The 27,584-nt window shown below is 50.9% G+C and overlaps 9 protein-coding genes and 1 non-coding gene across 10 annotated transcripts; 7 read left to right on the top strand and 3 right to left on the bottom strand.

Moving 5' to 3' along the window:
- Positions 1–163: 163 nt before the first annotated feature.
- Positions 164–1,137, top strand: B0T23DRAFT_203773 (uncharacterized protein). Its single transcript, XM_062833434.1, has one exon. The coding sequence runs from the start codon at positions 455–457 to the stop codon at positions 965–967; it is 513 nt and encodes a 170-aa protein (XP_062691255.1). The 5' UTR covers positions 164–454; the 3' UTR covers positions 968–1,137.
- A 430-nt stretch (positions 1,138–1,567) lies between these two features.
- B0T23DRAFT_398065 (uncharacterized protein) lies at positions 1,568–2,032 on the top strand (the record flags this gene model as incomplete). Its single annotated transcript, XM_062838336.1, has 1 exon — positions 1,568–2,032. One exon carries the CDS (start codon positions 1,568–1,570, stop codon positions 2,030–2,032), a length of 465 nt encoding a protein of 154 aa, XP_062691254.1.
- A 1,300-nt stretch (positions 2,033–3,332) lies between these two features.
- On the top strand, positions 3,333–3,899 carry B0T23DRAFT_321203 (uncharacterized protein; the record flags this gene model as incomplete). The annotated part of the gene is made up of 1 exon (XM_062835213.1): positions 3,333–3,899. One exon carries the CDS (start codon positions 3,333–3,335, stop codon positions 3,897–3,899), a length of 567 nt encoding a protein of 188 aa, XP_062691253.1.
- An 877-nt stretch (positions 3,900–4,776) lies between these two features.
- Positions 4,777–4,881, top strand: B0T23DRAFT_t274. The gene has a single exon. It is a non-coding gene; the product is annotated as a tRNA-Gln (tRNA).
- Positions 4,882–5,292: 411 nt separating this feature from the next.
- On the bottom strand, positions 5,293–6,363 carry B0T23DRAFT_320760 (uncharacterized protein; the record flags this gene model as incomplete). The annotated part of the gene is made up of 1 exon (XM_062835189.1): positions 5,293–6,363. The coding sequence occupies one exon, from the start codon at positions 6,361–6,363 to the stop codon at positions 5,293–5,295; it is 1,071 nt and encodes a 356-aa protein (XP_062691252.1).
- A 1,494-nt stretch (positions 6,364–7,857) lies between these two features.
- Positions 7,858–8,958, bottom strand: B0T23DRAFT_321399 (uncharacterized protein; the record flags this gene model as incomplete). The annotated part of the gene is made up of 1 exon (XM_062835233.1): positions 7,858–8,958. One exon carries the CDS (start codon positions 8,956–8,958, stop codon positions 7,858–7,860), a length of 1,101 nt encoding a protein of 366 aa, XP_062691251.1.
- Positions 8,959–11,783: 2,825 nt separating this feature from the next.
- Positions 11,784–14,724, top strand: B0T23DRAFT_422243 (uncharacterized protein; the record flags this gene model as incomplete). The annotated part of the gene is made up of 5 exons (XM_062839796.1): positions 11,784–11,924; positions 12,002–12,015; positions 12,073–12,118; positions 12,158–12,338; positions 12,544–14,724. The coding sequence occupies 5 exons, from the start codon at positions 11,784–11,786 to the stop codon at positions 14,634–14,636; spliced, it is 2,475 nt and encodes an 824-aa protein (XP_062691250.1). The 3' UTR covers positions 14,637–14,724.
- Positions 14,725–16,403: 1,679 nt separating this feature from the next.
- Positions 16,404–17,660, top strand: B0T23DRAFT_406686 (uncharacterized protein; the record flags this gene model as incomplete). The annotated part of the gene is made up of 1 exon (XM_062839129.1): positions 16,404–17,660. The coding sequence occupies one exon, from the start codon at positions 16,404–16,406 to the stop codon at positions 17,658–17,660; it is 1,257 nt and encodes a 418-aa protein (XP_062691249.1).
- Positions 17,661–20,545: 2,885 nt separating this feature from the next.
- Positions 20,546–22,141, top strand: B0T23DRAFT_406685 (uncharacterized protein; the record flags this gene model as incomplete). Its single annotated transcript, XM_062839128.1, has 2 exons — positions 20,546–20,647; positions 20,777–22,141. 2 exons carry the CDS (start codon positions 20,546–20,548, stop codon positions 22,139–22,141), a joined length of 1,467 nt encoding a protein of 488 aa, XP_062691248.1.
- Positions 22,142–24,663: 2,522 nt separating this feature from the next.
- On the bottom strand, positions 24,664–27,166 carry B0T23DRAFT_406684 (vacuolar transporter chaperone 4; the record flags this gene model as incomplete). The annotated part of the gene is made up of 2 exons (XM_062839127.1): positions 24,664–24,954; positions 25,028–27,166. The coding sequence occupies 2 exons, from the start codon at positions 27,164–27,166 to the stop codon at positions 24,664–24,666; spliced, it is 2,430 nt and encodes an 809-aa protein (XP_062691247.1).
- Positions 27,167–27,584: the final 418 nt, after the last annotated feature.

Genomic DNA, 27,584 nt, shown 5'->3' with positions numbered 1-27,584 from the left:
GGCGGAAATACCACTATTTAAACTTCTTAGTGCAGCCAAGTGACTCCACACCTTAGTGTACCTGCCTGGCGATCCCGTTATCCGAGTCCAGCGTATCAAGCTGCAATACGTGTCAGCCTAGACCTTTTGCCAACCCGGAGTCCACTGAGAATGAGGCTTAGCTACCCCAGACCCCTGGAAAAGCTCTCGGCCTTCCTTACCGCCGGAGTTTTTTCCATCGCGTGTTTTTCTTGCTGTGATAGCTTCTTTATTTCATGACGCTTGATGAAGGGTCCTTTACCAACATAAAACGTTCACATTTCTTCTTCCACATCCGTGACGCACCGGACAATATTGCAATTTCCCATCAATCAATAAACCGTGCAACCAACTATTCTCCATTACGACGACAACCAGTACACAAATCCCGCCACCGAATTTACCTCTACTACTGCTAAAAACAACAATTATCACCATGCGTCTCTCACGTCTCATCACCCTCGGCTTCTTGGGTCTCACAACCGCATCCGTCATCAACCCTCAAGCCCGCTTCTCTTCAGTGACTGTGCCATATAACATCACAACCATTTCCGCCTCATCACTCCAGACCAGCACACCACCGTCTGTTCCACTGGTGATAAGCCATCTATCACCACCTTCTCCTCCTGCCGCCAACGCAGTCGACGACAATGTTGATATGTCCGATTTCGATGAAGACGACCAAAACGAGAACACCCAGCATCACGGCGGTCACGGAGGCCATGGTGGACATGGCAGAGGGCACAGTAGAGGTACTAGCGGCCACACGGGGACAGCTGGTGGCGCTGATGGGAGTCATGGAGGGGGTAATCAGGCTGGGGGAGGTGGTGCTGCTGTGGGTGCCGGTGGATCTGCTAATGGGAAGAAGAGTGATGGTGCTAGGTTGAGGGTTGAGGTGCTTGGAGTCGTTGGGGTAGTGATGATGGGGCTGGGGGTTGTGATGGGTTGATGAATTCAAAAAAAAAAGTAGGGTTGCCGGCCGGGTTGAACTGTTGGGGCTGAGGTCCATTATCGTGGTCGTTGTCTCCGCTCACAATGACCTTACTCACTGTGACGCACAGGCGCGTCTTTCCTTCCTCGCGCCCTCACGGCTACGACATTCACGCCTCATCGCCACCATAACAGCACCTCAGCACAACCATCTTCAAACGCCGCCGTTGCAATCCCACAGCCAAGAGTACGAAATTCACCCGCGCCGCCATTCATCTGTTGGGATAAAACCCTACCTATCTCGTGTGTGTTTTCAAGACTTCGTTGGCGTGTGCCACAAGTTGAAACCTTGAGGTTCATGATTTGGTCAGGGCATAAGAGGGAACATCCCCGAGTCTGGCGATCCGTTGAAATGACACATCCGAAGCGGAGTGGAAATCAACACATCCCTAAAAGGTTCCTTAGTGGTATAATAACGGAGGTCCCCCCTCATACCTCTCACGAACCCCAACAAAATCACTCGGCCAACCCCTTCCAACTCGAGAAACCATCTTGCTCAAAAGCAGCTTCAAATCAAGACCTACCAGTACCTACTTTGTCCGAACCAACATCACCAAAAATGCGTCTCCCATCTCCACCTCTCCTTCTCCCCATCTCCTTCTTGCTGCTCCTTTTACGAGGTACCAGCGCTGTTCTCTCCTCTTCTCTCAGCTCCGAAAGCACCGCCACAACCACCGCCATTACCATCCCCGAGGGTTCTGGCGCAAACCCAACCGCAGTCAACCCCACCAACGTCAATCCTTTTTTGTCTACACCAGTCAACGTAACCTACGACGACATCATCGAACATCATCGCGGCCGTAACCATACGCACAACAACCACACTAGCGATGGGACTACCGGTAATGCTCCCCCGGGCACAGCCTTGGTCGCCATGCTTGTTACGTTTGGGATGGCGATGCTCGTGGGACTGGGAATGGCTTCGGCAGTAGCGTTAGCGTTGTCGGTAGTGGAGGTGATGATTGAGTGGGTAGGGGTGGTGGTTTCCTTGGTGACTAGTTGGTGGATGGGAGTACCTTGGTGAAGTAGATGGTGATGGGTAAGGTAAAGGAGGGTTAGGTGATGGGACTTGAGAGGAAGTAAAGTGGAGATGAAAAAAGTTGTGGTTGGAAGTGAGGGGATGGAAGATGTATGGCAAGAGGAAAAAACTGAATGATCATCACGTAATGGTACTGGCTTTGAAATGTTCACAAGTGACGGGGTAGGTACCTGAGCGGCAACATGAAACATGGAGTGAGATATGGTAGCCTGCACATGTACCAAACCTCAACCCTCCTAGGGGGTATATAGCCCAGGTTATTGGCCGTTCTTCCGTGGCCCGCTAGTGCATCTGAGAGTAATGCGAGAGAGCTCTTCGTGAGCTGTTACCAAGTAAACTGGAAGCTGTCGGTTCAAGTTCGGTGCGGGCCACTCCTTTTTTGCATATTTTCCTTTTTGCTTCGAATGCTTGACTCACCCTCACCCACTTGACGAATCACTGGCTCCTTCTTCGTATCGTCTTGCCCCGCGTCAGGCCCTTCCTTCCCTCTCTGTGTTATTTCCTTTCCGACGCGAACTTTCAACGCGCCGTTCTGTTTTCATTCCTCTATCCCAAGTACCTACCTACTCCTCCAACTCGCGTCGGGCTTGTTGCCCTTCCAGCAAACAAACCCATCGCAACTTGCACCAACGCCTCATTTCACTTTGATCTCGAGCACTTTCCCCGCTATTCAGATTGCAAAGAGTCGCTTTCCCTCCGCGTTCGTTCAATCGTTCGGTGAACTTTCTCCGATTAATCGTTGCGGGCATCTTTGTGAAGAGTAAGTCTCTCTCTCGCACCGCTTCACAGGGGAAAGTTCAAGTACGGCTTAACTTCATCTGCACGAAGAACAGTGACTCGGATTCTAACTCCATCTAACAACATATTCATTAGGACTTACTTCACCGTGCCCAGCCATGGAGGTATCTGATGCTGCTCAGACTCGGAGCCCCTACCACGAGAACCGCGCGCCTGAGATTAGTGGGAGCAAGAGATCGAGAGATAATATACCTATTTAAAGTAAAAGAGAAACGATAACGAATACTATAAAGAAGCGGCGATTCAACGAAGCTAATGAAGCGCAAGTCATACTCGGGTTGACAGAAGCCGACGTAGATAGTAAAGCGAGAACGGAGGCGACAGAATACGGTGCTGTTTCCGGTCATGCAATGGCGCCCTCCAAACCATCGCCAATCAGCCATCCAAATGCGCAAGAGAAGCCCACACACATCCTACAATCCATAGAAGTCGATGTCATTGAGCAACAGGATGTGGTTGGATAGAAGACGAAGTACCATTTGCAAACATGGAAGACTTCGAGGCAACCAATGTCACAACCAGGAAGCGCTCACCCAGGTCTCCCTCACCAATCGAAGATCCAAGGCTTCCTCAATGGAAGGCTGAAACTCGGTCATTCAAGGGAAATATGTTCTGTCACCATCAATCCCCTGGAACAGCCATCGAGACAGCCAAAGCCACCCACAATGGGGATCTTTTCGTGGATGGAGCTCCACAGTTCACCATCTTCTGTGACGGATCCAGCGAGAACACTCGCTTTGCACAGTTTCGCGGGGATAAGGGAGGATACGGTGTGGTCTTTCGGGACCCCTGCGAAACCGTTGGTCATAATGGTGTAGACCTTGCTCCCAACCGCCTCAAACCCGAATTCTTCGGCAAAGAGAAAGAGAAAGACTGGGATGTGGAAGACTTTGTGATCTTGAACTGGTTGAACCGCAAGGTCTATAGTGCCGATCATGCGGAAATCAGCGCTCTTTCACAGGGACTAGATGAGGTCACCAAACGTGTCGACCGTTTTGGTCCCGCCTCATCCACGCTCAAGATTTTCTCGGATTCGGCCAGTGTCGTCGGTTAACTCGGTATCAGACAAGGGGCGAAGATGGAACGACCTGATGCGTCTACTATAGACTGCTCTCCTAGGAGACATACCGCGTGTGTTGCTGCGATTGAAGGGTGATGATGCGCAACCGGGAGATTGTCTTGTTATGTGAGCAAATAGACGACCAGAAATGGAATGACGTCCAAAATGCCACATGATCTCGAGTCAGGAAAAGCAGCAGTGACAATGCACGGCTAGCCAATGAAGTCCGTCAACCTCGGTAGAGGCAAATATCTTTTTCTTCCCATTATTATTATAAAACTACCTGTTTCCATACATCACTTCGAGTCCTCTTCCCAAACGCTTATGCGTACAATTTGCAATTACTTGGATATTCTTACCTACCGTAGAACCTCGTGAAACTAGCAACTGTTAATCTCGTCTTTGAGCGCCGGGTAGGAGGGAGATCTGTGTAGGGCAAGCCTGAGTCTGTGCATTGAAACGCACCCAAGTTATAGTGGTGGGCAATGTTTTGTTCCCTAACTGGATTAACACATCTACTAGCATATGCTAGCTTACGAGGCGCCGCGTTGTGCCCTGCCCGGCGCTTAAAGAGCAGACTGACGGTTGCTAGTTTCGCGAGTTTCTTACCTTGTCCAGAACTCAAAGTTAACCTCATTAAATGGCCTTCTACCCTTGTAAACGTGCTTCCTCCATTCACTCTTCCCGTTTTTCTTTTCTTATTCGTTTTTCCCGTTCGTCAAACACAGTATGGCTCGGGAGTAGGTTAGTAGAGATCGAAGTAACGCCTGCGCTGTCTGCTGCTTCTACCTAACCCTCCTTATCCCCACTACGACCGGCCAAGGTTGTAAGTCTAGGGCACATAAGGTTCCTTTCCAGCACATCTTTCCGTGGTCCGTTGGTGTAACGGCCAACACTACCTATCCTGGCGTGTATCCGTGTTGGACGCGGTGTCACGGTGGGGCGGAAGTTACCGGTTCGAATCCGGTACGGGCCACACTTTTTTTGCCCCTTTTTTTTACTAAACGTCTTCATGATTTTACTTTTCTTAGTCATAGTAGGTAGATATGTAGCCAGTGTCCAGTCAGTCTCGACTTTTCATTCAATACCTCTTCAAAGCCTGGCTAGCTGTCTTGTCTCTTCGAAATGTGAATTTCCTCTAGACGTACGCTACTCAATATCTTAAGTGTTTCTCAGAGGTGCCAGGGCCAAAGAAAGCGGAGAGCGGTGCGTTCCACGACGGATAACGTTACTCGTAAATCTATCAAATTAACTTGCCTGATAACATGCTGTTCTTTCTTACACACAATATTTGATCATTTCTTCTACCGGTTTTCCCTTAAGGCGTTTTGCTACTAGTTACACTAATTGTACCCTCTGTAGATCATACCATTGATGACGGCAACGTTCATACTTTGTATGCGCGTATCAGTTCGTTGGTGGTTTCGTTCAGCTTAGCCATAATTCCATCCCTGACATCTAGTGAAAGATTGCGCTGCGACCATTTGGTCTCCTCCGGTTCTCCCCACTCTTTCCATGCGGTGGCTGCAGCATCGGCGATAGATGGACCGAGGGCACTGCAGCGAGGATTCCAAGCAAGCTCCAGCTCGCATCCACGGTCCCGAAGGTAGTGCGATTGCCAAATTATAGTTTGGACTAGGGGGTTGGAAAACTTGTTCCAGAGTGTTAACTTGGTACCTCTTCGACAAGCAAGAACGCCTCGCTTGATCCTATTTATAACGCATGTTGAATCCGAGAAAATGGTCACAACCGACGTCGGTGGGTGATGTTCGTCATACAACCGAATGGCTGTCTCAAGACACTGGGAAACTGCAGCAAGTTCGACCTGGGGAATGGAAAATGCCTTTTTGACCCCAAAGCAAAGAATAGTGAAGTCCACAAGTCGAGAAGGGCCGTCGTAGATTTCCCCTTCCTCCTCGAGTACATAGTCGTTGTCAACACCCTGCTGGTATGCATTGACACTCGGATGCTCAAGGAATCGAATAGGGTTTTCATCTCGAGAGACAAACTGAACGGTGTCCTCGAATGGGTTTCTGAAGGCAACCCTATAACCTCCAGTAGTCCAACCGTGTTCCGGCCTTGAACTCGAGCTTCCGTTCTTAATTGATCCGTCCCCAAAGAATTTCAACTGCGGCACGCCACTGATGAACAAGGAGGTCTGGGATGCCATATGCGCTGTACGGGCAGCTGTTGCCTTGTCTTGGTTAATCGTTATGGATCCCGCAAATGAACGCCTTTCGTCCTTCCAAAGAGCAATCCTCGGGTCTGGGGAAGGCGTGGGAGACCTTGGCGACCTTGCCCTTGGGACCGGAAGCTGCTGGGCATTGGTACCATCGACATCGGAAGCTGCTTTGCCGATAGTGTTTTGGTCGGTGAACTCAAAAGCCTTCGTGCCAGGATTCTCGGGAGTAGATAAGAGCGCTTCTGAGGCCAGTTCTACAGGCTCCACGGAAGCCATGATCGTCTCTTGAACGGTTGGGTCATGAGCACGAGGGTCGTAAGACAGGCCATCCCCCACATTGTCTGAGGTAATTGCACTGGCAGTAGCCTCTGTTTCATCACGAAGAGCTAACTCCTCACTTGTCTCGATCTCAACCATCAACTCCAACTGGGCGCGTTTGCCGGTACCAGTGTTCGAAGAAGAGCTGCTCGATTTGTCGTAGTCTTTGGGAGCTGAAACGGCAACCTCCAAGCGGTTCATGGCCGCCTGATCTTCGACCCTTGACTTTTCATTCTGCTCTCCCACCTCTCGAAGCCACAAGTGGGTTTGAGGCAGATTCTCATCATTATCCATTCGAGAAGTACCGGATGATGGGTTGTAACTGTTATGCCCGGTAACGACAGGCTCCGACTGGTTGATGACGTTGGTCGCTCGAAGTTCTGGGTCCTCATCCTCTTTCGCCTTCACTTCATCATTTTGGTCGATACGTGCTCGTTTGCTTACGCCGTGTTCCGGCGAAGAGCTCCTTGACGGAGCCGCTCGCTTGATACCTGCCATCGGGATTCGGGATCCGGGAGTGGCGAAGACGAAGAGTCTTGAGAAAGAGGAAGCCTGATGTTTGAGACATATATCGTTAGCATTCAGGATTCACGTGGCCAAACGATGACTGGGGCTGTAGGATAGATGAGTGGCCTTCATGTCCCTCTGCTTGGCGCTGTTATCCTGGAGTATCTGCATGTTGACCTGAACAGGATGAACGGTGTCCGTGCGCGAAGAGATGGGATCGCGAATGAAAACAATTGATGGGAAGCGAGAGGGTCGAGGGGGTAGGCAACGTGAAAAAAAAAAAAAAAAAAAAAAAAAAAAAAAAAAAAAAAGGAAGAAGAAGAAGGTGAAGCGAAGAAACAGGTTATCAAGCCTCAGTGTCTTGATCGCCATCCGCCGTGGCGCATAACATACCCGGGAGGAAGAATCGCAATTCACGTCCGCCCTGCGTCTATTCTCCCCACTACCTACAGAACAATCAACCGTGTGTGGTTGAATAGCCAGTGCGGTGTAATGCTCGAGGATTTTGGCTAAGCAAAACGAAAGGGAGAACGACAGGAGAAGAAATCGTGGATGCTCGAAGCGAATGGTGAGAAGCTTGGCAATATCGTGTGGTGATCTGGTTGTCGCGAGGAGTGCTGAGTGTGGAAGTTAGTCAGAGGTTTGTCTGCGGGGCACGAAAATACGAAAGTTGACGGGTGAAGGCAGCGAGGGGTGGAGGGACCACGACGGAGGGAGAAGGATAAGGCTGAAAAAGTGGAAGGGCTCCAGCAAAGGCTCGCCACCGGCACAGTGATGCCCGTGCCCCGGCCTTGGCACAGCCGCACTCGACCTGGCAGGGAAAAGGTGGTATCATGGAGGGAAAGGTTTTATATCTGTCACGGGTCGAATGGCCATAGCGGACTGAAGTTTGGGACATTCGGGCAGGGCCGCCAGATATACTTGTCTTCTGATATCCTTCACCTCCTAGATTACTCTTCTCTCTCCGATCAGGATATTGTTAATTCTCTCTTCAGCCATCACATGCTGACAAGAGTCCATTCCTCGGAGATCAGATTGATCTTCCTCACATGCATTCTCCACCCCCAACTTTTCTTCTCCATCCTCTTCCCAAAGCGACTCCTCGGGCTGCTCTTCTGGTTCCCAGTTGATGACATCGTCAGTCCACTGGTGCAGCTTCTCCAAGATCCCATCTCTCTCTTCAGCAGGCAGGTTTACCTGGCAGAACAAGCTTTCCTCCCAGAACTTCCACGAAGAGGCTGCCGCATCAGCCAAGGCTGGTCCCAAAGCGCAGCAACGAGGGTGCCAACGGATGTCAAGCGTGCAACCGTGGTCGTACAGGTATTGAAACTGCCACACAATGGCTCGCACTAGAGGGTTGGTGGACCAGCGAAAGAGACTTTCTTCGTCACTGTCCAGCGGAAGGATTCCATACTCGAGCCGCTCAACGGCTTGTGCAGAGTCTGTGAAGACACTTATCTTCATAGAATCCGGCTGGTGCTGGTCTTGTAGCTTTATACCTACCTCCAAAGACTGCGAGATTGCGGCTAGCTCGACATGGGAAACAGAAAGTGTCCTGGTGGCGAATTCGAGGATGGTAAAGTCAGTCACTTGAGCGAAATCACCTCGATTCTCATCTTCTTGTGGCTCAGAACTAAAGGCCTGCTGATGCTCTCGAATGGTTGGCTCCTCGAAAAAGCGCGCTGGATTTGTTTGCGAAAAAAAAGGGGTTGTGCCGAAGAATGGATCACGGAAAGCTACTCTATAACCTCCCTTCTTCCACCCTTGTCCCCTTATGTTCTTGATGGAACCGTCACAAAACAAAGAGAGTCTGGAAACTCCCTCAATCTCAAGCGGTCCATGTGATGCACTCAAGGCCACCGGGGCGGCTACCTCTGGATACTCTTGGAAGATAACGCCTGCGAAGACTCGATCCTCCTGTTGCCAGAGAGAAATGCGAGTATCGGAGTAGGAAGTATCCGCCTCTTGTTCATTGCTGATCTGCGAGGTAGGGTTTAGCTCGTGAAGAAAATGCGTATCAGCCCATCCCCAACTGACAACACCCATATGCTCATCATTGACTTCTCCATAATCTCTGTCATATTCAATCTTATCGTGGTTATCTGACTCATAGTCTTCTGTCAGGGCTGTCTCGCTGTCCGTTTCGGAGGTCTCGCTTTCTGGTACAAGAGGAGGGCGCTGGTCTATGAGCGTATTGGAAGACGGTTTTGCTGTTGTATTCGTGTCTGGCTCAAAACCAGAAGTCGAGACAAGATGGCATTTCACCTGTAGAGGCATCTTCGTCTTGGACCCGAGGCCGCTTGTCAATATGACCGTCAGAGGAGGGAGAGGTAGAAGCCGTGCGTTCGCGCTTTGTCGGTGACATTGTACTCTATATGAAAGTCTAGAAGAGAATCTTTAGCAATGCTAACCGAATGGTGGATCAATTCGCAAATTCCGAGGCCATCCAAGCGACACCAAATATTGAAGATCGAGGGAGATCAGCCGGGTTCGTTTGTGGATTATCATGATGACCTTTTGCGCTCCATGTCCTCTGACACTTACCAGGCGCGTCATATAGAAAGAGTAAAGTGCAGCATCGGGGTGACTTACGTTGATTCAATTGGCTCTTAATCTCTTTTCCACGTACGGTATCTGGCTGGGACTCTGAAATCTGCTTCAGTGTCTTGGAGCGAACACCTCGTCGTTGATGCGTGCGAGAAGACAGATCCGAGCAGAATATGGTGCGAGATTGAAGGTGTCTTGCCGTCTGGGACAAGAGAATTGAGCGAAATGAGACAGGGGCGAATATGGCAGGGGTAAGATTGTGCAGCCGGAAAAGAAGATGATGGAAGGAGCAATATGGGCAGGTTGTATTCCCGACGTGGATGGAATCGTGATGCATCGGCTGGGCAGCCCGAAAATCGCAATTCGCAGCTGAACCAGCTTCCGGCCCGAAGAAAAGAGGAGGGGAAAATGTAAAAGCTATCGACGGTGCTTAAGGTAGAAAATCAAGAAAAAGAAACAAAAAGATCGGCTCGCCCCTGCTCGGAATCGAACTCACGAAGAATCAACTCTGGACGAGAAAGGGTTAGACCTACGAAAACACCACGCATTTTCTGGACCCAGCGCACTACCACAAAGGCTACTGGACCGTGGTAGAAGGTCTACACTTTAGTACTTATAAAGGCAGGTGGTCCCAGTACAGGTCCTGCCGCTTGTTGATAGCTGGGGCCCGTGCTGTGTGGTCTTCCCTCCCGCAGGCGTGGCTCTCTGCAGACCTCGGATAATGCGTTTTTATTCTAGGATGCGGGGTGTTCTCCCTTTTCTTTCCCTCTTCTCTTCCAAGTTCCTCTTCACCCAATCTTGGCATTGTTAACCTCTTCTTGCTTGTCTCCAGTCTTCCCCTTTGATTGACTGCATTTATCCCAATTTTTCACTAGGCAAGGCCCGCCATTCCCTTGTATCTTGAGTACTTCGTTGTTATTTTCCATGTTCCCTCCAAACTCCTGTTATGGCCTCCACGCGATCTTGGTCTCCTGGGTTTGTCCACATTGTTCCAGGGTAAATTTCGATGTCCATCTTGGTAAACACCATACACACTCAGCCTGCAATGATGGCAGCTTATACACTGCACAAGTTGAAGGAGACATACAAACTCGTAGGTCTACTCTCTACTTCAGTAGCAATATTTCTGGAGGAAGGAGTGTCTACATATGAAATAATTTGCTCGTACATCAAACTAAGGCCTTGAAGACTACAGACTGAACCCATTCGACTTTGGGAAACTTCTGGCAAAGATCGACGGAGTTCCAACGTACGGTGCTGCAGCTGTTCAATGGAGTGGCAAGGATTAGTACAAGCTTTATCGAGTTCATCTCAGCCAGATAATGGGTAAACGATGGGAAAAGTCCAACTTCAGTGTAGGTGGAGAAATGTATAATCGAGGCTATAGAAGATCTCGCTGCTTGCCCCTCGCGTAATATGCGGCCTCGGTGTCAAGTTTCCTATTTTCCCCTGTATCCCGCATTACGGTATGCACTGTGAAAGACCTTGACAGTAGATCTAACTGAAGATCGGGTTCACGAAAAAAAAAAAGGAACACAATTGAAATTCAATGTTTTGGGTAATATGGAAGATGAAGGATGTCGGAAACCAAAAAAAGCAAAAAGCTCGGCTCGCCTCTGCTCGGAATCGAACTCACGAAGAATCAACTCTGGACGAGCAAAGGTTAGACCTACGAAAATGCCGCGCATTTTCTGGACCCAACGCACTACAAGGTAGGCTACTGGACCGTGATGGAAGGCTAAGATTCTCGCCCTTATATGGTCCCAGAAGGTTATGCTACTGGAGCGGTTGCGCCCGTCTCCAGTGTCGGGCACAGAACCTACCTCTAATGGGGCTCGCTCCTTCCACCTTTACCACCTGACACTTCAGTTCCTTCCACCTCCAAGATAAACGAACCTACTAGAGTGTAGTGTACCGTACTGCCAGCATTCGATGGTCTTCAGTTTGCAATAATCGCTTTTGTACACGCTCTGCCATCGGGCATTCAAGTGCTGTACTCCCGATGGTCGTCCTACACTATGTACCTGGAAATCAGATGCATAAAAGCGTTTCCATTCTGGCGGAGCTTCCCCTCTTGACTCCTTCTCCTTTCCGGTTCTCAACGAAGCAAGCCAGTTATTCCCATCACCTCATCACTGCTCCACACCCTATGGCCTGATGAAGCCTACTCGCGACAACGACTTGATAATATAGGTCTGTCAAGGTAGGCAGGATATTTCGATTCATCGTCTCCTATGTTAAGTTTTAATATCACTCATGATTTAACACGCTGACATCCCAGACGTCCAGGAGTACGAAGCTCAAATGGTAAATGCAATGATTGAATGGAGCGATGTCATGCGCACGACCGGTGGATTTCCAACCTGGAGAGAACCCTTTCCTTTTCTTATTCCGAATGGCGCCTTTCCGGTAAGGAGAATGGGAAACAAAGAGAGCATGAATTGACATCGACAAGAAGGGTGAGGGTAAGTAGTCATCTTCTTTGACGAGGCGTGGACACATCATTCGTGATCCCTTAAACCGTAATTACTGACTTTTTAAGTTACCTAAAGATTCGTAGGTACCTAAAGGAGTCTCGAATGCTTTTGTCTCCATTCTTTCATATATTTGTAGTACTCAACCACGCTTTCTACGGCTCCAATTCTTTGTTTGTGTCTTGGTATGTTCAGGATTGGTCACTCAAACTGGCTCCATCTAGTTGAAGAGGGAATGCTTCGGAGCCTTTCTTTCAGTCAGGCAACCGTTGATTCAGCAATATCAGGCCAACGAGTGTTTGGCTTCCGGTCCCATGGCTGCTCTCACAAATTGCTTCATCCATTTCGTGCGCCCCAATATCCAAAATTACCTCTTCTCTTTCCATGGCGAAGATTCTCCATCAGGTATTACTCCACCGTAGGAGCTTGAGTGAGATCGAGAGGCGAACTCATGGGTGCATCTTTCAGCGCGATTGGAACCTTAGGGGTTCGAAGGTTTCTACCCGGGCCGCCGGTTGTGACCTGTCTGCCTTCCACCTGATGGGTCCCTTACTCGTCATTCCTACTAGACAACCTTTCATCCACTCTTCACTAGTACTTTTTGCCACAGGCGGTAACTGCGCCCCATCCCCCTTCGCCCGTCTCAACTTTTCCTCTTTCTGTTCGTTTCTCTGCGCTCCCGGCTCAGGCAATCCGACCCCTCCCCGCAGCCGCGCCAAGCTGTTCAAGATGAGCTACAAAACTTCCATTTCGAAGATCATGTCCAAGATCATGGAGATATCCTCATCGGAGGGCGTCATCCCTGCTACGAGGAACAATGACGAAGAAGACCCCGCGATGCCAAAGGAAGATCCGCATACCGATGAGCTGGAAGTAGCCCACGACATGCTCTTGCTTGCCCAGGCCCCCAGCGCGACAGCCAGTAGTCGCTTACCCTTGCGAAGGTCTCCCTCGCCTGTCGCAGATCAACGAATCTCCCAGTGGAGGAATGAAACCCGGGCCTTCAAAGGAACCATTACTCGACAAAGTAGGAGTGTGGGTTCCGCTGGACCCGCTGAGGTAGCTCGAGCTGCGCAAAAATCCGCGCTTATGGTGGACGGACAGCCTCAGTTTGTTATGTTCTGCGACGGATCAAGTGTGTACAAGCCAGTCCCAAAGACATCGAAAGATGGAGGATACGCCGTGGTGTTTCGTGATCCGTACGACGCCAACAAAGCAGCCACTGCAAGCGCCTCGAAATTGGCCACGACCAGATTTTCGGGCCCTCGGAACGAAGACGGCATTTCCATCGGCGACTTTACCATCCGGCACTGGCTCTCTCACCGAACTTATGGCAATAGTCATACCGAGATTGCTGCTCTTTCCCAAGCACTGGAAGAAGTTACCAAGCGTATTGATCAGCACCAGCCGGACAAATCGATCGTCAAGATTTTCACCGATTTTGATGGATCCTTATCACGAGTTCAGAAGGGCATTCTTAGTTACGAGACCACAACTACTGCCGACAGCCGCAAGCGCAAGCGCGAGCTTACCAAGAAAGAACAAGCAGACGCATCGTTCTTCGTGGAGCACACCAACCCGTTTGTTCAAGCATTGGTGTGGCAGTCGCATTACCTCTCCGACCGCGGATGCACTATCGAAATGCACTGGATGCCCCGCAACACCACACTGGGTCATAAGTTGGCCGATTACATGGCCGGTCAATGGAGGCGCAATTCGGACGATGCCTTTTATCAGAAGACCCTGCCACACGATCAGAGGGACGGCATTTTGGACAAGTTGCATGGGGCAGTTGGCGCCATTGAGCGCGAAAGAGCCTCTGCTGCCCTAGACTCTCAAAAACCTGCAAAGAAAAAGAGAAAGATTAGGCGTGCCATCGGTGCCAGGAAAAAGAGTTCCAAATGTATTGCCCTCCTCGACAGTGCAACCGACTACATTCCCCTGGACTCTGAATCCGAAGACAAACTTCCGCCCCAGCTGCAATCCCAGAAGAAGAAGCAGAAGATCGATGATGCGATTAGGGTCCAAACAAGAAGTACGGCAGACTATATCCTGCTGGACTCTGATTCCGAGAAGGAAGCCGCGCCTAAGCCCCAGTCACCGAATGGTGCAACCACAGCCAAACAGATTGCCCTCGACGGTCCAACCGATTACAATGTCTCGGACTCTAAGTCCGAGAAGCAACCCAAGCCGAAGCAGGAGCAACCTCCCAAGATCGAAAAGGAGATCAAGGGTACAACCACAGTCAAACAAAGGAGCACCCGTGACTTCATTCTTCTGGACTCTGATTCTGAGGAGGAACCTCAACGGCCGAAGAAACGGAGGAGGATTAGGCCAACGGCTGGGGCCAAGAAGGCGAGTGCAAGAAATTATGTTGCCGTCGACAACCCAAGCGACTTGATCCCTCTGGAGCCTGAGTCTGAGCAGAAACCCAAGCCCAAGCCACAGCCTCCGAAGAAAAAGAAGGAGATTAAGGGTACGACCACAGGCAAGCAAAGAAGTACAAGTGACTTCATTCTGCTGGACTCCGATTCCGATGAGCAATCCGAGGCCAAGCGGCCGCAAACTCCGAAGAAAAGGAAGAAAATTAGGGGCGCCATTCCGGCGAAGAAAAAGGCTCCGATGCAGCAGCAGGCTGAACCTGCAGCGGCTGGATTCCTCAACGGTCAGGACCATGACTTCGCCTTCGACTCGGGCAAGTGAGAATCACCAAGAGGGGATCTCTGCACATGTGTGTCAATAAGCGCTCAGTCATCAACTTCATTAAAGGTGAAATCTCGTTGAGGAACCGAGAAAAGAAGATGAACCGCGTGGTAAACTCCATCGCGAACATTGAACGTCGTCGAATGCGGGGCACTTGCCAAGCCCATAAGCGCGATGAACGCGGCTGACAAACGCTATCGATAATGAGCGAGGGCGCGCAACCAATTAACGAAGACGTCGTGCACCTTGGCTACGGCGTGCCCCACCGAGTTAAGCGACGCCGTTGTTTACATCGTGAGCGCCGAAAAAGGGGTTGAGAAAGTGAGAAGAAGTAGACTTAATCGTTAGCATAACGTTGTAATGTTCACTTGACGTACAAGTAGAGGTAATCTTTCCAAAGCCATGCGCAGGTGGATGCTTTCCAAATGGCGATCCTGGGCGGTTAGATGCACCTTCCTTACATAACATTGTGCGTGCCAGGCGTTTAGGATGGTCGGGTCAGGTGGACTTGTGGGTCATCAATAGTTACGACTTCCCTTGGGTGTCCTCGGGATAAACATTCAAGTTACATTTACGGGATACAATGCGAGGATACAAGATATGAGATATTCCATGTCCTGGAAATTGAGACAGATTGATGCGTGTATTATGCAGTCGACTTTCCTTCCATTGAGGTGTCGCTTCTAGTCTGTAGTGGGTCGGGTACCCCTTATACCCGGGCCTGGTCTCAGGTCTTTCCTCCCGTTGTTGTTCGCCCACCCCACTACCCCGCGCCAAACCTGCCTACAAACCTGCCTACAATCCAGAGAAGCTGTCCTTGGTCTACCTACATAAGGCACCTTAACAGGCCCTCTCTTCGTGGTTGGCTGGTTGGTGTAATAGGCAACATCCCTGAGGTGGAATGATTTCACTTCTGATTGAGGTCCTTGAGGAAGATATTGGTTCGAATCCAATACCGGGTAACCACACTTCTTTTTTCTTTCTTTTTTTGCACCTTTGTTATGGACACGTCCCCTCTTGTATTGTAACAAGGCAATGTGGTTTTCCAACACATTCATTCATCCAGAGTGGAAAATGAGATATAATAGACATACAACAACTAACTGTATTCAGTTTGAACCTACCTAGATATGAAAACGGAGCCACCGCAAGGTCAAGATGTTCAGTCTCTCTAGGTCTTCGGCTCCTCAATTGTGTATCAAAACACGTATCCGCCCACAGCCGCATTTCAATATGCCAAGATCGATGTTGATGTCTCGTCAGTGGAGTATGATCCCATCTCAACTCGCTACGCATTTGGTAACCCGGAACAAATGCCACTTTTGCCTGCCGTAAGCTCTTATCCTTCCGGTATCGCCTGCTAGCCTCGAATTCTTTTCATCCAATGATTGCCTCACCCGGAACGCGTCTTCTCCCATTTCGTTATTGTTTTTTCTTTCCTTTTTCTTGCGCTAGAACGTTTGGTCTTTATCTCGGTTCTCTGGTCGAAAACCACCCAAAAACGTCCATCTTCCCCTGTAACGCGTCTTTGACAGTGTTTCAAGGCATACAACGACGTCAAAAACGCATATCAGGTTAAGCACCCTAGTCACTGGATTGTATCAAATACGTCCTGTACGCAAAGGGACTTGTTTCTGTCTTGATTTCGCCATTTTCGCAAGCAAAGAAAACGCGTAAGTTGACCTTTACCTCAGTCTCCCTCGACCAGTCACCAGCCAATCGAGCTAATTTCAGGTATCTATGCAGTTAACTACACACGCCATAATAATGTCCTCGAGCGAGGTGAAGCCCAAACGTGGCCATTTCAGTCGCACCCCGTCGCCTCGGTCTCACGGGCATGACCCCAAGCGGCCAAAGTTCAATGGCCACCCGGTTATCGACCTAACTGGAGACTCGGAAGACGATGACGTTCATTTTGCTTTGCGCCAGCGCCTCCTCACCCGCTCTTTGCAGTCTCCGCTGCCTGCACCTGGAGCCCAAGGGGACAAAAATGTCAACGACTCGACCCCTGCGGCCGGCCCCAACGCTGGGCACCTTCATGAGCTTGCCGCCGTTGGGAATGAAGGCGGGGAACTTCTCGCAATACGCCCGATTATGCCGGTCATGAGGAGCCCTTCGCCACAACCAGCTCCGGTTGCCCAGCCTGTCCGAAACCTCTCTCCCGAGCTCAAGGCAATCGAGATTGTTGATCTCACCGGCGAAGATTATGATGAGCGCCAAAGGTCCCCGCGCTCCCCAACCCCTTCAAACGACTATCGGATTGCGCTGTGGACACAGGAAACGCGCGAGTTTGCCGGAACGTTGGTACTGGAAGTTCCCAATCGTGCCAGGTTCTCGGCAAGCAATGCTTGCGAATCTCCTCTTTGGGTTGATAACGTCCCGCAGATCATTATCTTTTGCGATGGATCGAGTAATCGGACTCCACAAATGCGGTGGGAAGGTACTAATGGAGGTTATGGGGTTGTCCTTCGAAACCCATGGGCTGTCAACAACGGAAATGGTGGGCAGGACCCAGTGTTTGACGTCCGCTCGTGGTCCTGTCAAAAGATGTACTCTAGCGGTCAAGCCGAGTTGGCCGCCATTGCCCAGTCCATTGACAGCGCGAGCCGCTTGCAGGAGAAGCACCGAGCTCCCAAGGTCCAGGTGCGAATCTTTACGGACTCGCAGGAGTGTTGGCATCGGCTTCGCAAGGGCCTGAACCAGAGCCCTGAGAGATTCTCTTTCAGGCACACCGAGCCTGTTCTTCGAGCTGTCGTTTGGTTGTCACATCGTCTAAGAATCATGGGTGGTGAGCTGGAGGTGCGCTGGAATCCTCGGAGATGCGCAATCGGTCCTCAGTTGGCCGATGATGCGGCGGGTGTACATTCTCGCAATGTTGATCCCGACGTCTTCAACCAACGGAACGTGCGGTTGTTTGAGAGAGATGGGATCTTGGGAATGGTTCATGAGCAAGTGGGTGCCATCGTTCGAGATCGCCGGACTCCTCCGCCCTTTTCTCTGCCGGACTGGTTTGGTGAGAACTGAGAGACAGCGTTACAGGGTACCGGTGAAGAACTGGAATGTTGGGTTGGTTGTGGTATCAGTGTTCAAAAGATCTATTGTAATACTTACTGGTGTGGTTCAGGCATAGCGTTGGTGTTGGTCTTCTGGGGATCTCCTGTATTAGTACTGTACCTCCAATTCGCATTTGTGCCCGTCATCAACCATGCAGGCTATGTTTTCGGAGGTAGGCACTCAGCCTGCAAATTAGTCGGTTACCGCATGAGAAAGGAAGAAAAACATCATTTTGAGACAAGAAAGTAGGAAAAGCACAATGACTCCCGACCTTCCCAGTCCAGTGTTAACTGCAAGTTCACCCCTCCTTGGAAGCGAACTCGCTCATTTGCTACTTACTCAGCCCAATGCTCCTGCCGCAAGATGCAACCGGTTTTGCCGCGCATGGCGCTGCAGTTAGAACTTGCATTGCGCCACCTGTTGACACCTTCCATTTCTCATTCCTGTGCGCGGGCGCAATCCGAAAAGAAGTCCCAAGAGGAAGGAATGGCTATGTACTTCAGAACATAAGGATTGAATGCTGAACAACAAAGCGAAAACCAGGCCAAAATAAGTCAGTCTTTGCTTGTCACTTGAATTAGTCCCTTAGGAACACAAATGTTTGGAATGTCATTTGGCAAGAGTAATGAAGAAAGGGAGTCACAGAAAGTGCAAAAAAAGAAGTGTGGTCAGCCCGTTCAGGATTCGAACCCGTATCTTCCTCAAGGACCTCAGTCAGAAGTGAAATCATTCCACCTCAGGGATGTTGCCTTTTACACCACCGAGCCAACCACGGAAAGACGGCCGGTTGAGTGGCCCTATGTAGCCCAAAGGCACCTTCCTTGGATTGCATGCAGTTTCGGCGCTGGTTAGTGGGGTGGGCAATCGACGGGAAGCAGAATATGAGGGGTACATGGGAGGTATTTTAGTCTTGTTCAGTTCCCCATTTTTTGCCGCCCCTCCATCCTCCATTCACTTCCTTCAGTGCCATGTCATTTACCTCGCAAGTCTGAAATCTAGACCTCGCTCCTTTTCGCTACCACTCGCGATTTTGCTCCATCATAATCAGTCGACGAGCTTCTTCGTCCTTCGCGACAGAAACCTCGGATATCTGATCGGTCCTTCCCACTTTCCTCCCCGTTCTCTGACAAGTGCAATCTAAGAATCGGGAGGTACTTGAAGTCTCGGGTCAAGGTGCCATTTGACCACATACATGAGGGTTTTCTGCTTCTTCCTGTATCTAGCATCTCTCTACGTCTTCGCCCTCCCGTCATCTGTCCGCCTCTTGTCTGCCCTCCATCCCGCATCTACGTCAAAATCTCACCACTCTACGGCGTATACCTTGACACTTCTAAACTAGAAGGTTCCACTGCCGAAGACTGGAGCGACATCCCGGCTCCTGCTTTGATATGGACAAGTATTTCCACGATACAGAGCTACTTCACGTTTACTTCCTCGACGCCGATCCCTCCGTCGACTTCAATATTAACCGTCTCCCTGTCGTTCATGAGACCCCTGGCGCCTTGTACGGCATCTGTACGGCGCTTGCCCAGCTCGTAGGTTCATTGTGCATTCCAGTTTTTCCTGACTCACCGCGGAATGCCTGCCGCTCATGGGAGTTCAGTAAGTCACAACGTATACGCTAGCTCAGCCAGTACAACTTGGCTCTCGCTCTTGCCTTGTTCCTATTCTTGGGATCGGCGAGGATTTTCTACTTTACTATGGATTTGCACTGCCTGGGTAGGTAGGTTGACTGAAGCGATGAAACAAGAAAGAGCCACAGGAGGGATGCCTTGTAGGTGATGGGGACACAGGTTCCGATATGGGCACAGGGCAAGGGGCATATAATCTTCCTTCAAGCACTAGCATCCAACAACCAAAATTCCGCTGGTAAATGGCCCCGTGGTGTAACGGTAGCATATGTCAAGAGAAGTAGACAGTCCCAAGCCCAGGTAAGGCAGGCGTCGGCGAACCACCGACAGGTCCCAGGTTCAACTCCGGGCAGTGGCATCCAACATTTACCAGCACGCTTTTTTGTGTCCTTTTGCCTTTATCCAGGGCTTTGCCTTGCTCTAGAGTACCTTGCCTCGGTGCCTATTTGATATCTTTGCTGCTTCAAATTATTGCATCGAAGGCGAGGTTTGACTGTGCTTCTAAGACACTTGTCCAGCTCATCACGATATCAAATGTATTCCGTTGGATTTGTAAGTGATTCTGGTATTTTCTTCTCACGATGTCACTCGACAGGGTGTTTCTGAGAAGAGGCCAAGGCCACCAACCACGGGACATGATTTGCGCTCGACGATGATGAGAGAGAGATGATGAGAGAGAAAGGGCCCTACTTGTGATCGCGCCTTCCCTTGCGAATTTAGAACGGGATTGCTGCCTGCCCTTGCGTACGTCATCCCAACTTGTGTGGAAGAAACTTTGACCCGTGCTCTTATCGAGCCTTCCTCCACTCCCGACCCTTCACTTTCCAACACTTGTCTACTGTAGTAGGCAGCAGACGGGATACGACAACAGGCAAAGTGGTCAACCGTCCCGGCTTGCCCCGCACTCTTGGACTTTACCGCTATACCCAGGGCAGTTTTTTTTTTTTTTTGTTTTTCTCCTTTGCAAAATTTAGAGTTATTCCTTTCACGGGATGCGCCAGGCTGTTTTCGTTCGCGTCCTCCTCAACTCCACGTGGCAACAGGTACATTTGTATCACTGGGCCTCATTTTTGCTACCTCGACAGCAATTTATTCTTCTTTTCTGGGAATCACTGGACTCGTAGCGCCGTACGTCGCAAGATACATCATTCAAGGTGAGTAGCCATAGACCAATTAGCGCCATCGAGGGGAATGATTCTCCATCACAGCTCCTTCCCCACAATCATGCCCTTTCTCTGCCAAAAACTAGAACAGTCCATTAGTCCTTCACCTATTCCAGCTTCAACCTCGAGAGCCGACACTTCCAAAGCGAGCCCGGAGCCCGGAGTTCATTGCTGATGCCGATGGAAATGTTTACAAACGCGTCAAGCTGGGACCAAAATCGTTCTATTGAATGGGAATCCACCCGAAATTCCGCGAAAGGCCCTCGAGTTCGTCAAAGATCCCTCCGAGCAGACGCAACATGTCTCAAAGACTGTCGCGAATCCCAAAGATACCGTCGCCGACAGGTGTCCGACAGTTTCTGGACCGACTCATACCGACCCTCGACCCCCTTCTTGCGCACTGTCTGCGCTACCTCCGTTTGAACTTCAGGGGTTGGCGATGCCTGGTGAGGCCAGGAGCAGGTCCATCGATCGTACAAGTCGCGTCGACAACGTAACGCCAACCCGCAAGCTTCCAGGCAGATCACCCTCGCCCAGTGGTGACGTTCGGATTCCCTTGTGGCGGAATGAGACTCGCGCCTTCAAATGCACATGTGAACTTCCGCCAAGAATCATTGGAAAGGAGTTAGCCGAAAGTGCGCATAATGCTGAGCTGTGGGTCGATGATAGGCCACAGTTCAACCTATTTGTTGACGGGTCTCATAAGCCTTACGAGCCAAAGACCAAGGATCACAGACGACCAGAGTACCATTCATGGGGCTACGGCGGCTACGGTGTGGTTTTCCGTAACCCCTACCACGGAAAGGGGAGCGCCGAGTTCGACCGCAACCACAACGATAACGCCAAGTCCAAGAGCCACACCAAGGAAGACGAGGACGAATTGGGACCAGGCCACTTTAGCAAGCGTTCCTGGAGATCCTATCGCGTGCTATCGATTGATCATGCAGAGTTGGCCGCCATCTTTCAAGGCCTTGCAACCTTCCTCACCTTGGTCAGACGACACAGACCTCCCTCCGGTACTTCCGTTTGTGTTTTCACGGACAGCTCAGACAGTGTCCGACGGCTACGAAATAAGCGCGCACTTGCAGATGACGAGCCGGTATCTTTGCGCGACGCTCCTCCCATGCCGCTGGTGCGTGCTGTCATATGGTTGTCACACTGCATCTCCGACGAAGGGTGCGAGATCAAACTCCAATGGCTGCCAAGATGCTGTGTACGGGCGCACAAGCTGGCGGACAGGGCTGCAGGATCGTGGAGAAGAAAGAAAGCCGTCTTCTACCAGAAAAACAAGCCGCTTTGGCGGAGAGGTGGCATTCTCGATGCGGTCCACGAAGGCCTCATGAAGGTGGTCAAGCGGATCGAAGCCGGAGAACAGGCTGTTCTACCTCATTGGTCGGAGAGGAAGCATAAACCCAAGGAAAACAAGAATGATGAAGATATGTTGGAGAACTTTTCTGGTTCAGCGGTACAGAAAGAGATTGAAAAGGATTCTGGGCTCATCGGCACGCCTTCTAATAAGGATCAGGACTCTGCGCCCGTCATGATTCATGAGGATCCTATGGAGTCTTGGAAGACTCGTAAAGGGCCTAGACCTAAGGGTGAAAGGCCAAAGGAGCAAAGGGCTGGTAATTCCAGGAAAAACTGTCGCTGGAAATAGCATGCACCGCTTCTCACAGTGCCCTGTTGGTGTCAAGATTACATGTTGGATTTTGTACGGACCTGAGTTCATTGCTATAAGTCCTTTGCACCTGGAATTATGGCGTAGAAGATACCCAGCGTTGATTTTCCGTACTTTGTAGCACAGCACGCTCGTTCCTCGCACTTCCGTTCCTGTCTATCATCAGAGGTAAACTCTGGGAGCCTGGGATGATCGCTGAAGGAATGTCGATAATGGTAATATACCTCTAGGGACAAAGACGGACTATGAATTGCCTTTCTCACACATATGCAGCATCATACTGCCCTGACTGTATGTGAAATGCAATCTCTCCAAGCAAACACTTCCAACACAGCTGGGCTCTTTCGGTGTTCGCGAAAAGGTACCAATGGAAAGCGCCCCAGAAGTCCAGCCTTTGTTGTTGTACAGACAGATCACTTCCACCGACTCGATCACGATTATACAAAGGAAATAAAAGGCGGGCAAATAGGCCAGAAGCCTGCACCCAAGTGGGTAAATGGTGCTGGCTACCGGAAAACACCAAGTTGGACAAAAGGAAAAAGAAAGGGATGCTAGTAAATGCTGAAGTGCCGCTGCCGGGAATCGAACCTCGGACTTGCTTTTCGGCTCTCACCGGCCTTACCTAGGACTTAGGCTTCGTGTGCTACCATTACACCACGGGGCCAGTTACCGGCGGATTTTGGTTGTTAGATGTGAGTGCTGGAAGGAAGGCTTATGTTTCATTTCTCCCTTGACTGGAGGGTATTGCTTTCCATCTTGTCTACGTAGAGAATTTTTAATTGACGGGGAAAAACGCAAACCGTTCGTGGAGGTAGCAATAATTCCAGCCCTTCTTTTGCCCTCGGAGCAGCGCATCGATGGAAGTCAATATGGACCGCTACCACGCGGAGTTGATCATGCCTGAACATAGGTAGGCACCACTGAAGTGTAATTGCACGTCATTAGTGCTGACACAAACCGCATCCACCGGTTCCCGAACTTGGTAGCAAGTTCGGCACTAAACGTGTCTGTTTTTTTTATTGCGGCGAGTAAATACACACTTGGGCACGCATCGCCAGTCTTGACAGCGATTTTCACTTTGCGTACAAAGCAATTAGATGCACTGGTGTGGACAAAAAAAAAACCGAAAAACACGCATGAGACGGAAAACACATAACGTACAAGAAGAATCTAAGAAGAGCTTGAAAAGTAGAAAATGGATGGAAAATAAAAAATAATGTGCTGGTAAATAGTGTTGGAATGCCACTGCCGCCGGGAATCGAACCTCGGACGCGTTGGTCCGCTGGCCGCCTGCCTTACCTGGGGCTTAGGATCGTTGCTTCTCATGACGTGTACTACCGTTACACCACGGGGCCACATTTACTAAGTAGCTATTGTTGGATGTAAGTGCCGGAAGGGAGGGGTTATATACCTGCTTTACGCTGTGCCCGTTCCTGATCCGGTCGCATATGACTGTGGGCCGATGTTGCTGGACTTTATTATGGAAAATTCCATCTATCATTTCCATCTGTACTTGTAGTATCCTTCCCGTCGATGCTTGGATACTTAATCGCCGGCTGGCTAAGCTGCAAGAACGTTCATTTGTATTGTACATACCATACCCACCATGATTGATGCCCCAATACGACCATAGCTTGGTACCGCATGAGATGGAATAGATTTGATGTTCTCACACCGCAGTTGGACTCCAAGTGTAGGAAACAAACCTATAACCCATTCCCTTTTCAATACGCTTTTAATATAGTTGACAGCACGTTTCACAGTTGAGATATCGTCGAGTGTCCGCCGTGGGTTTTGCATGTCTGTTTCCATCTCGGTTACATAGTTTCCGGGTGGGGCCGATCACGGGGCGGTCCGCGGTGGGGCTGATGGGACCGATAGGATCGTCGCGGGTCTTGCACATACTGCGCGGTCTCCACCACTTGAGTATACCCCGGCATGAGAACCCAGTCGGGTTTGGTGATGTACAGGTACCTCTACCGGTGAGGGGATCCTGGTGATTCCTCTTGGGCGTTCTTGCATCGTCCTTGCCATCCGTCAGTTCTAATATGATAGTGAACAATGAATGGTACAATGAAACATCGGCGAGGAGAGGACGGAGCATAGGGGAACGAATATCAACTAAAGCTTCTCTCACGATTCTTTTTATTTACAAATGATTTAACCTGCGCTGACTGCCTCCAAAATCTCCTGAAACCCGCTGACCCAACCGATCCTCAACCTCCACCTCGGCAAACTGTCCAAACTGATATATACTAACGTACCCGAATATCCAAACTTATATAATAATGCATGATATACTCTCGATCATTCTCATTCTCATTCTCATTCCCATGGCTCGTCCAATGCAATATCCAAACTCCCGAATTCTTCTTCTTTTTTTATTCCACCAACCCCCCACAACCCCAGAACACCGAACCATACAACCCAACCTCCCTTTCCTTTTGACTTTTACTTTTCCCAACTAGTACCATAGTGTACCACGCCAGGCCAACCAGGTCTCACCAAACCCCTCTGCCCTTCCCCTCATACACAAAGTTCAACACGACCGCCACAAACAGCGCCGCGCAGAGAATGCTCGGTCCCCACTTATCATAGTACCTCGCCGCCTTTCTCGTCCTGATGGCGTGGCTGCGGTAGAGGTAAATCACCACGGCGTACCACAGCGAGAGGAAGGCCAAGAGGGTGAACACGCCGGCGGCAATGATGGAGCTTCCGCGACCGCCCTTGTCGCTGGCGCCAAAGTTGAGCAAGGTGACGGCAATGGTGCCGATGTAGATGGAGTATTCGAGCTGTTAAATGTCCTTGTTAGTTCAAGCGGCCAGGAAACATGAGGAAAGGGGAAGGGAAAACGGAACGACATACCCATCCCAAAAAGGTCCTCTCGGCTGCAAAATACACCTTGGGCTCCACCCTCACAGGCACATAAATCTTCTTGCCCTTGGGCGCCTTGATTCTCTTTTGATGAATCTCTCCCGAACCCAACAAACTCTCCAAGTTCGCGTTTCTAGGTACTTGCGATGCTCTGGGCCTGGGCACCAGCGCCTTGAGAACTGACCACGTCACCCTCGCCGCGGCGTTCGCGCGCGTCTGCAAAAGAGTCGAGTAGTAAGTCCAGCCGCCGACTCTCCTCGCCTCCTCGAGCCTGTCTTCATCGGGTTCGTCCTCCGAGTCGTACAAGTAGGTATTCTCGTTGGAAGCCTGGTCAACCGTCTGGTCTTCAATGTCAGTAGCGGCAACACCGCCACGAGCCCGCCGGTTTCTAGCCAAGCCTTGAGCGCTGGCCTCGCCGTTTTGACCGTCCTGGCTGCCGGTCACGTTCTCATCGTCGGAATCCTCATCGTCGTCTTCGTCGACGTCGGTGGTGCTGGTCCTGGTCGAGCTTTCGAGGCGCTTGATGCCAAAGTCGTGCGTGGGCGGCTTGCGGATGTCCACGTCCATCTGGGGGAACCAGTAGGGAAGGAGGTGGATGCGATCGGGGAAGAGGCTGGCGGTGCCGTGGATGAACTTGGAGAACTTGGGCACGGCTTCCACCAAGTGACTGGAGATGAGCTGGCGGACCCACTCGGGCGGTTCCTGGCCGAGCTGTGTCTGCAACTTGACTTCGAGAACGGCGTACGGGAAGCGACAGATGTCACTGGGTGGAAGCTGGGGGAACGGCCAATCGATGCCAATGTCGGTGCGCCGCCAGTTGTCACCAGACCGCTGGACACCATCCAGATTATCTTCGCGGATCATGGTCAGCTCCGTGTCGAGGGAAATGCGCACACGCGCGTCGGCGGGGAGCTGGAAGGCCGTGCGGTGGTAGAAGGAGCGGACAACAGGCTTCAACTTCTTCTTCAGGACAGAGTACTGGATCTCGGCAGCGAGGCGCTCGTCTTCGGCAATGGCCTTTTCGGACTTCTTTCCTTCCTTACGCGCCTTTTCGAAGATGGCCGAGGGGAGGAGCTCGCCGCGCAGATAGGGGTTGACCAGCTTTTCCTTCAGGGCGAAACGAGCCTTGACGGACTTTTCGCCCGTCCAATCTTCTCTGTGGGTTTTGCGTTCAACGAAGATGGTCTCGGTTTGCATGCCGCCGTACCATCGCAGACGAATGGCCTCGGCACCTTCTGTCTTCTTCAACCGACCCTCGTAAAGCTCAAATGTCTCTGGGTTGTCGTAGTAGATGGATGAGATGGCCGAGTCGGCTTCCTCAAACTCTTTGCTCGGGTTGAAGACCAGAACAGGCAGATGCTTGAGGATGATCAGCTTGAGCTCGGTGACGTTGTCGGGGTGCACCCAGTATTTGGTGGTGTGTCGGACAAAGCTGCCTTGGCTTCCGCCGGCAGAACTGTCGCCCTTGACGGGGTTACCTCTTGTCCGGACCAGATCGTACAGCTTGGACAGCTTCACGACGGCCGCGTCGTAGTTCTCCTTGTAGAATGGCTTGGCCTTGAGACGTGCGTCAAAGACGGGCTTCAAGCGCCATCCCGTCATCTTGTCGTGCTTCTTGATGATCTTGTAGAAGCCAGTGTAGTTGACCTGGACGAACTTGGCAAGGTCGTGGACCTCGGCAATGATGTCGCTTAGATCCTCCTCCAGCAGCATGAACTCCTCCTCGGTCGGCCCTTCTTCGTTCAGCCCCCGTTCCTGCAGACGGTTGACGACATCTTTGACTTCGCGCTCGCTGACGGCTATCCTCCTCGAGATCTCCATGGCCTTGACCTGCTGCTTGGTATGGACCTTGTCGAGCTCAGCCTCGAGCTTGCTGACGAAGCGTTTCTCATCCTCCTCTGTCCACTCGCCATTGGGACCGCTGGGGTGCTTCAGGTCGGCCTTGAGGCCGTCATAGTCGATGTAGTACCATTGGTATTCGCGGATGATGCTGGAGCGGAGTTGTTCGCCGAACTTCATGACGATGAGCCCTGGGCGCAACCGACGGGGCTTGTTGGGGGAGTCTGTGAATCGATACTTGGTCGAGTGCCACGTCTGCTTTCCTGTCTTGAGATCCTGGACGATTAGCATGGGCGCGCAATACACGGAACAGCGAGACACAACAAGCAGAGCAGCAGAGAAAGAGTGGCGGGGTAGCTGTTTCGTACCTGATTCTCGCTGATGGGCCCACGGGAGTAGATATGGGTGACTCCAGTCGGCGAGGCAGTCAGTCGATGGTGGTCTCGGTTAGGTAGGTAGTATCGATGGGCCGGGTTAGAATGTGACTACTGCGAAGGGAACATGTGGTTGTCGAGTGGTTCGTGGTTGTGGTCGGTTGTTGGGATGGAGTTTGATGGCCGCGAAAACATGGAAACTGGAGGATAGCAGAAAGTTGGCTCGCGACACTAGCACGGATGCTGCAGGCTGTCCGCGTCGAGCTGTTAGTGCATGCTACGTGTACACCCAAAGGCGACTTGGCTAGGGCCGGGCGCCTGAGGTCACCATGAAG

This window comes from Neurospora hispaniola (assembly GCF_033458365.1).
Source record: "Neurospora hispaniola strain FGSC 10403 chromosome Unknown B0T23scaffold_6, whole genome shotgun sequence".
Taxonomy (NCBI): domain Eukaryota; kingdom Fungi; phylum Ascomycota; class Sordariomycetes; order Sordariales; family Sordariaceae; genus Neurospora; species Neurospora hispaniola.
Note: the sequence above shows the minus strand (reverse complement) of the source record. Positions and strands in the feature narration are given on the sequence as shown.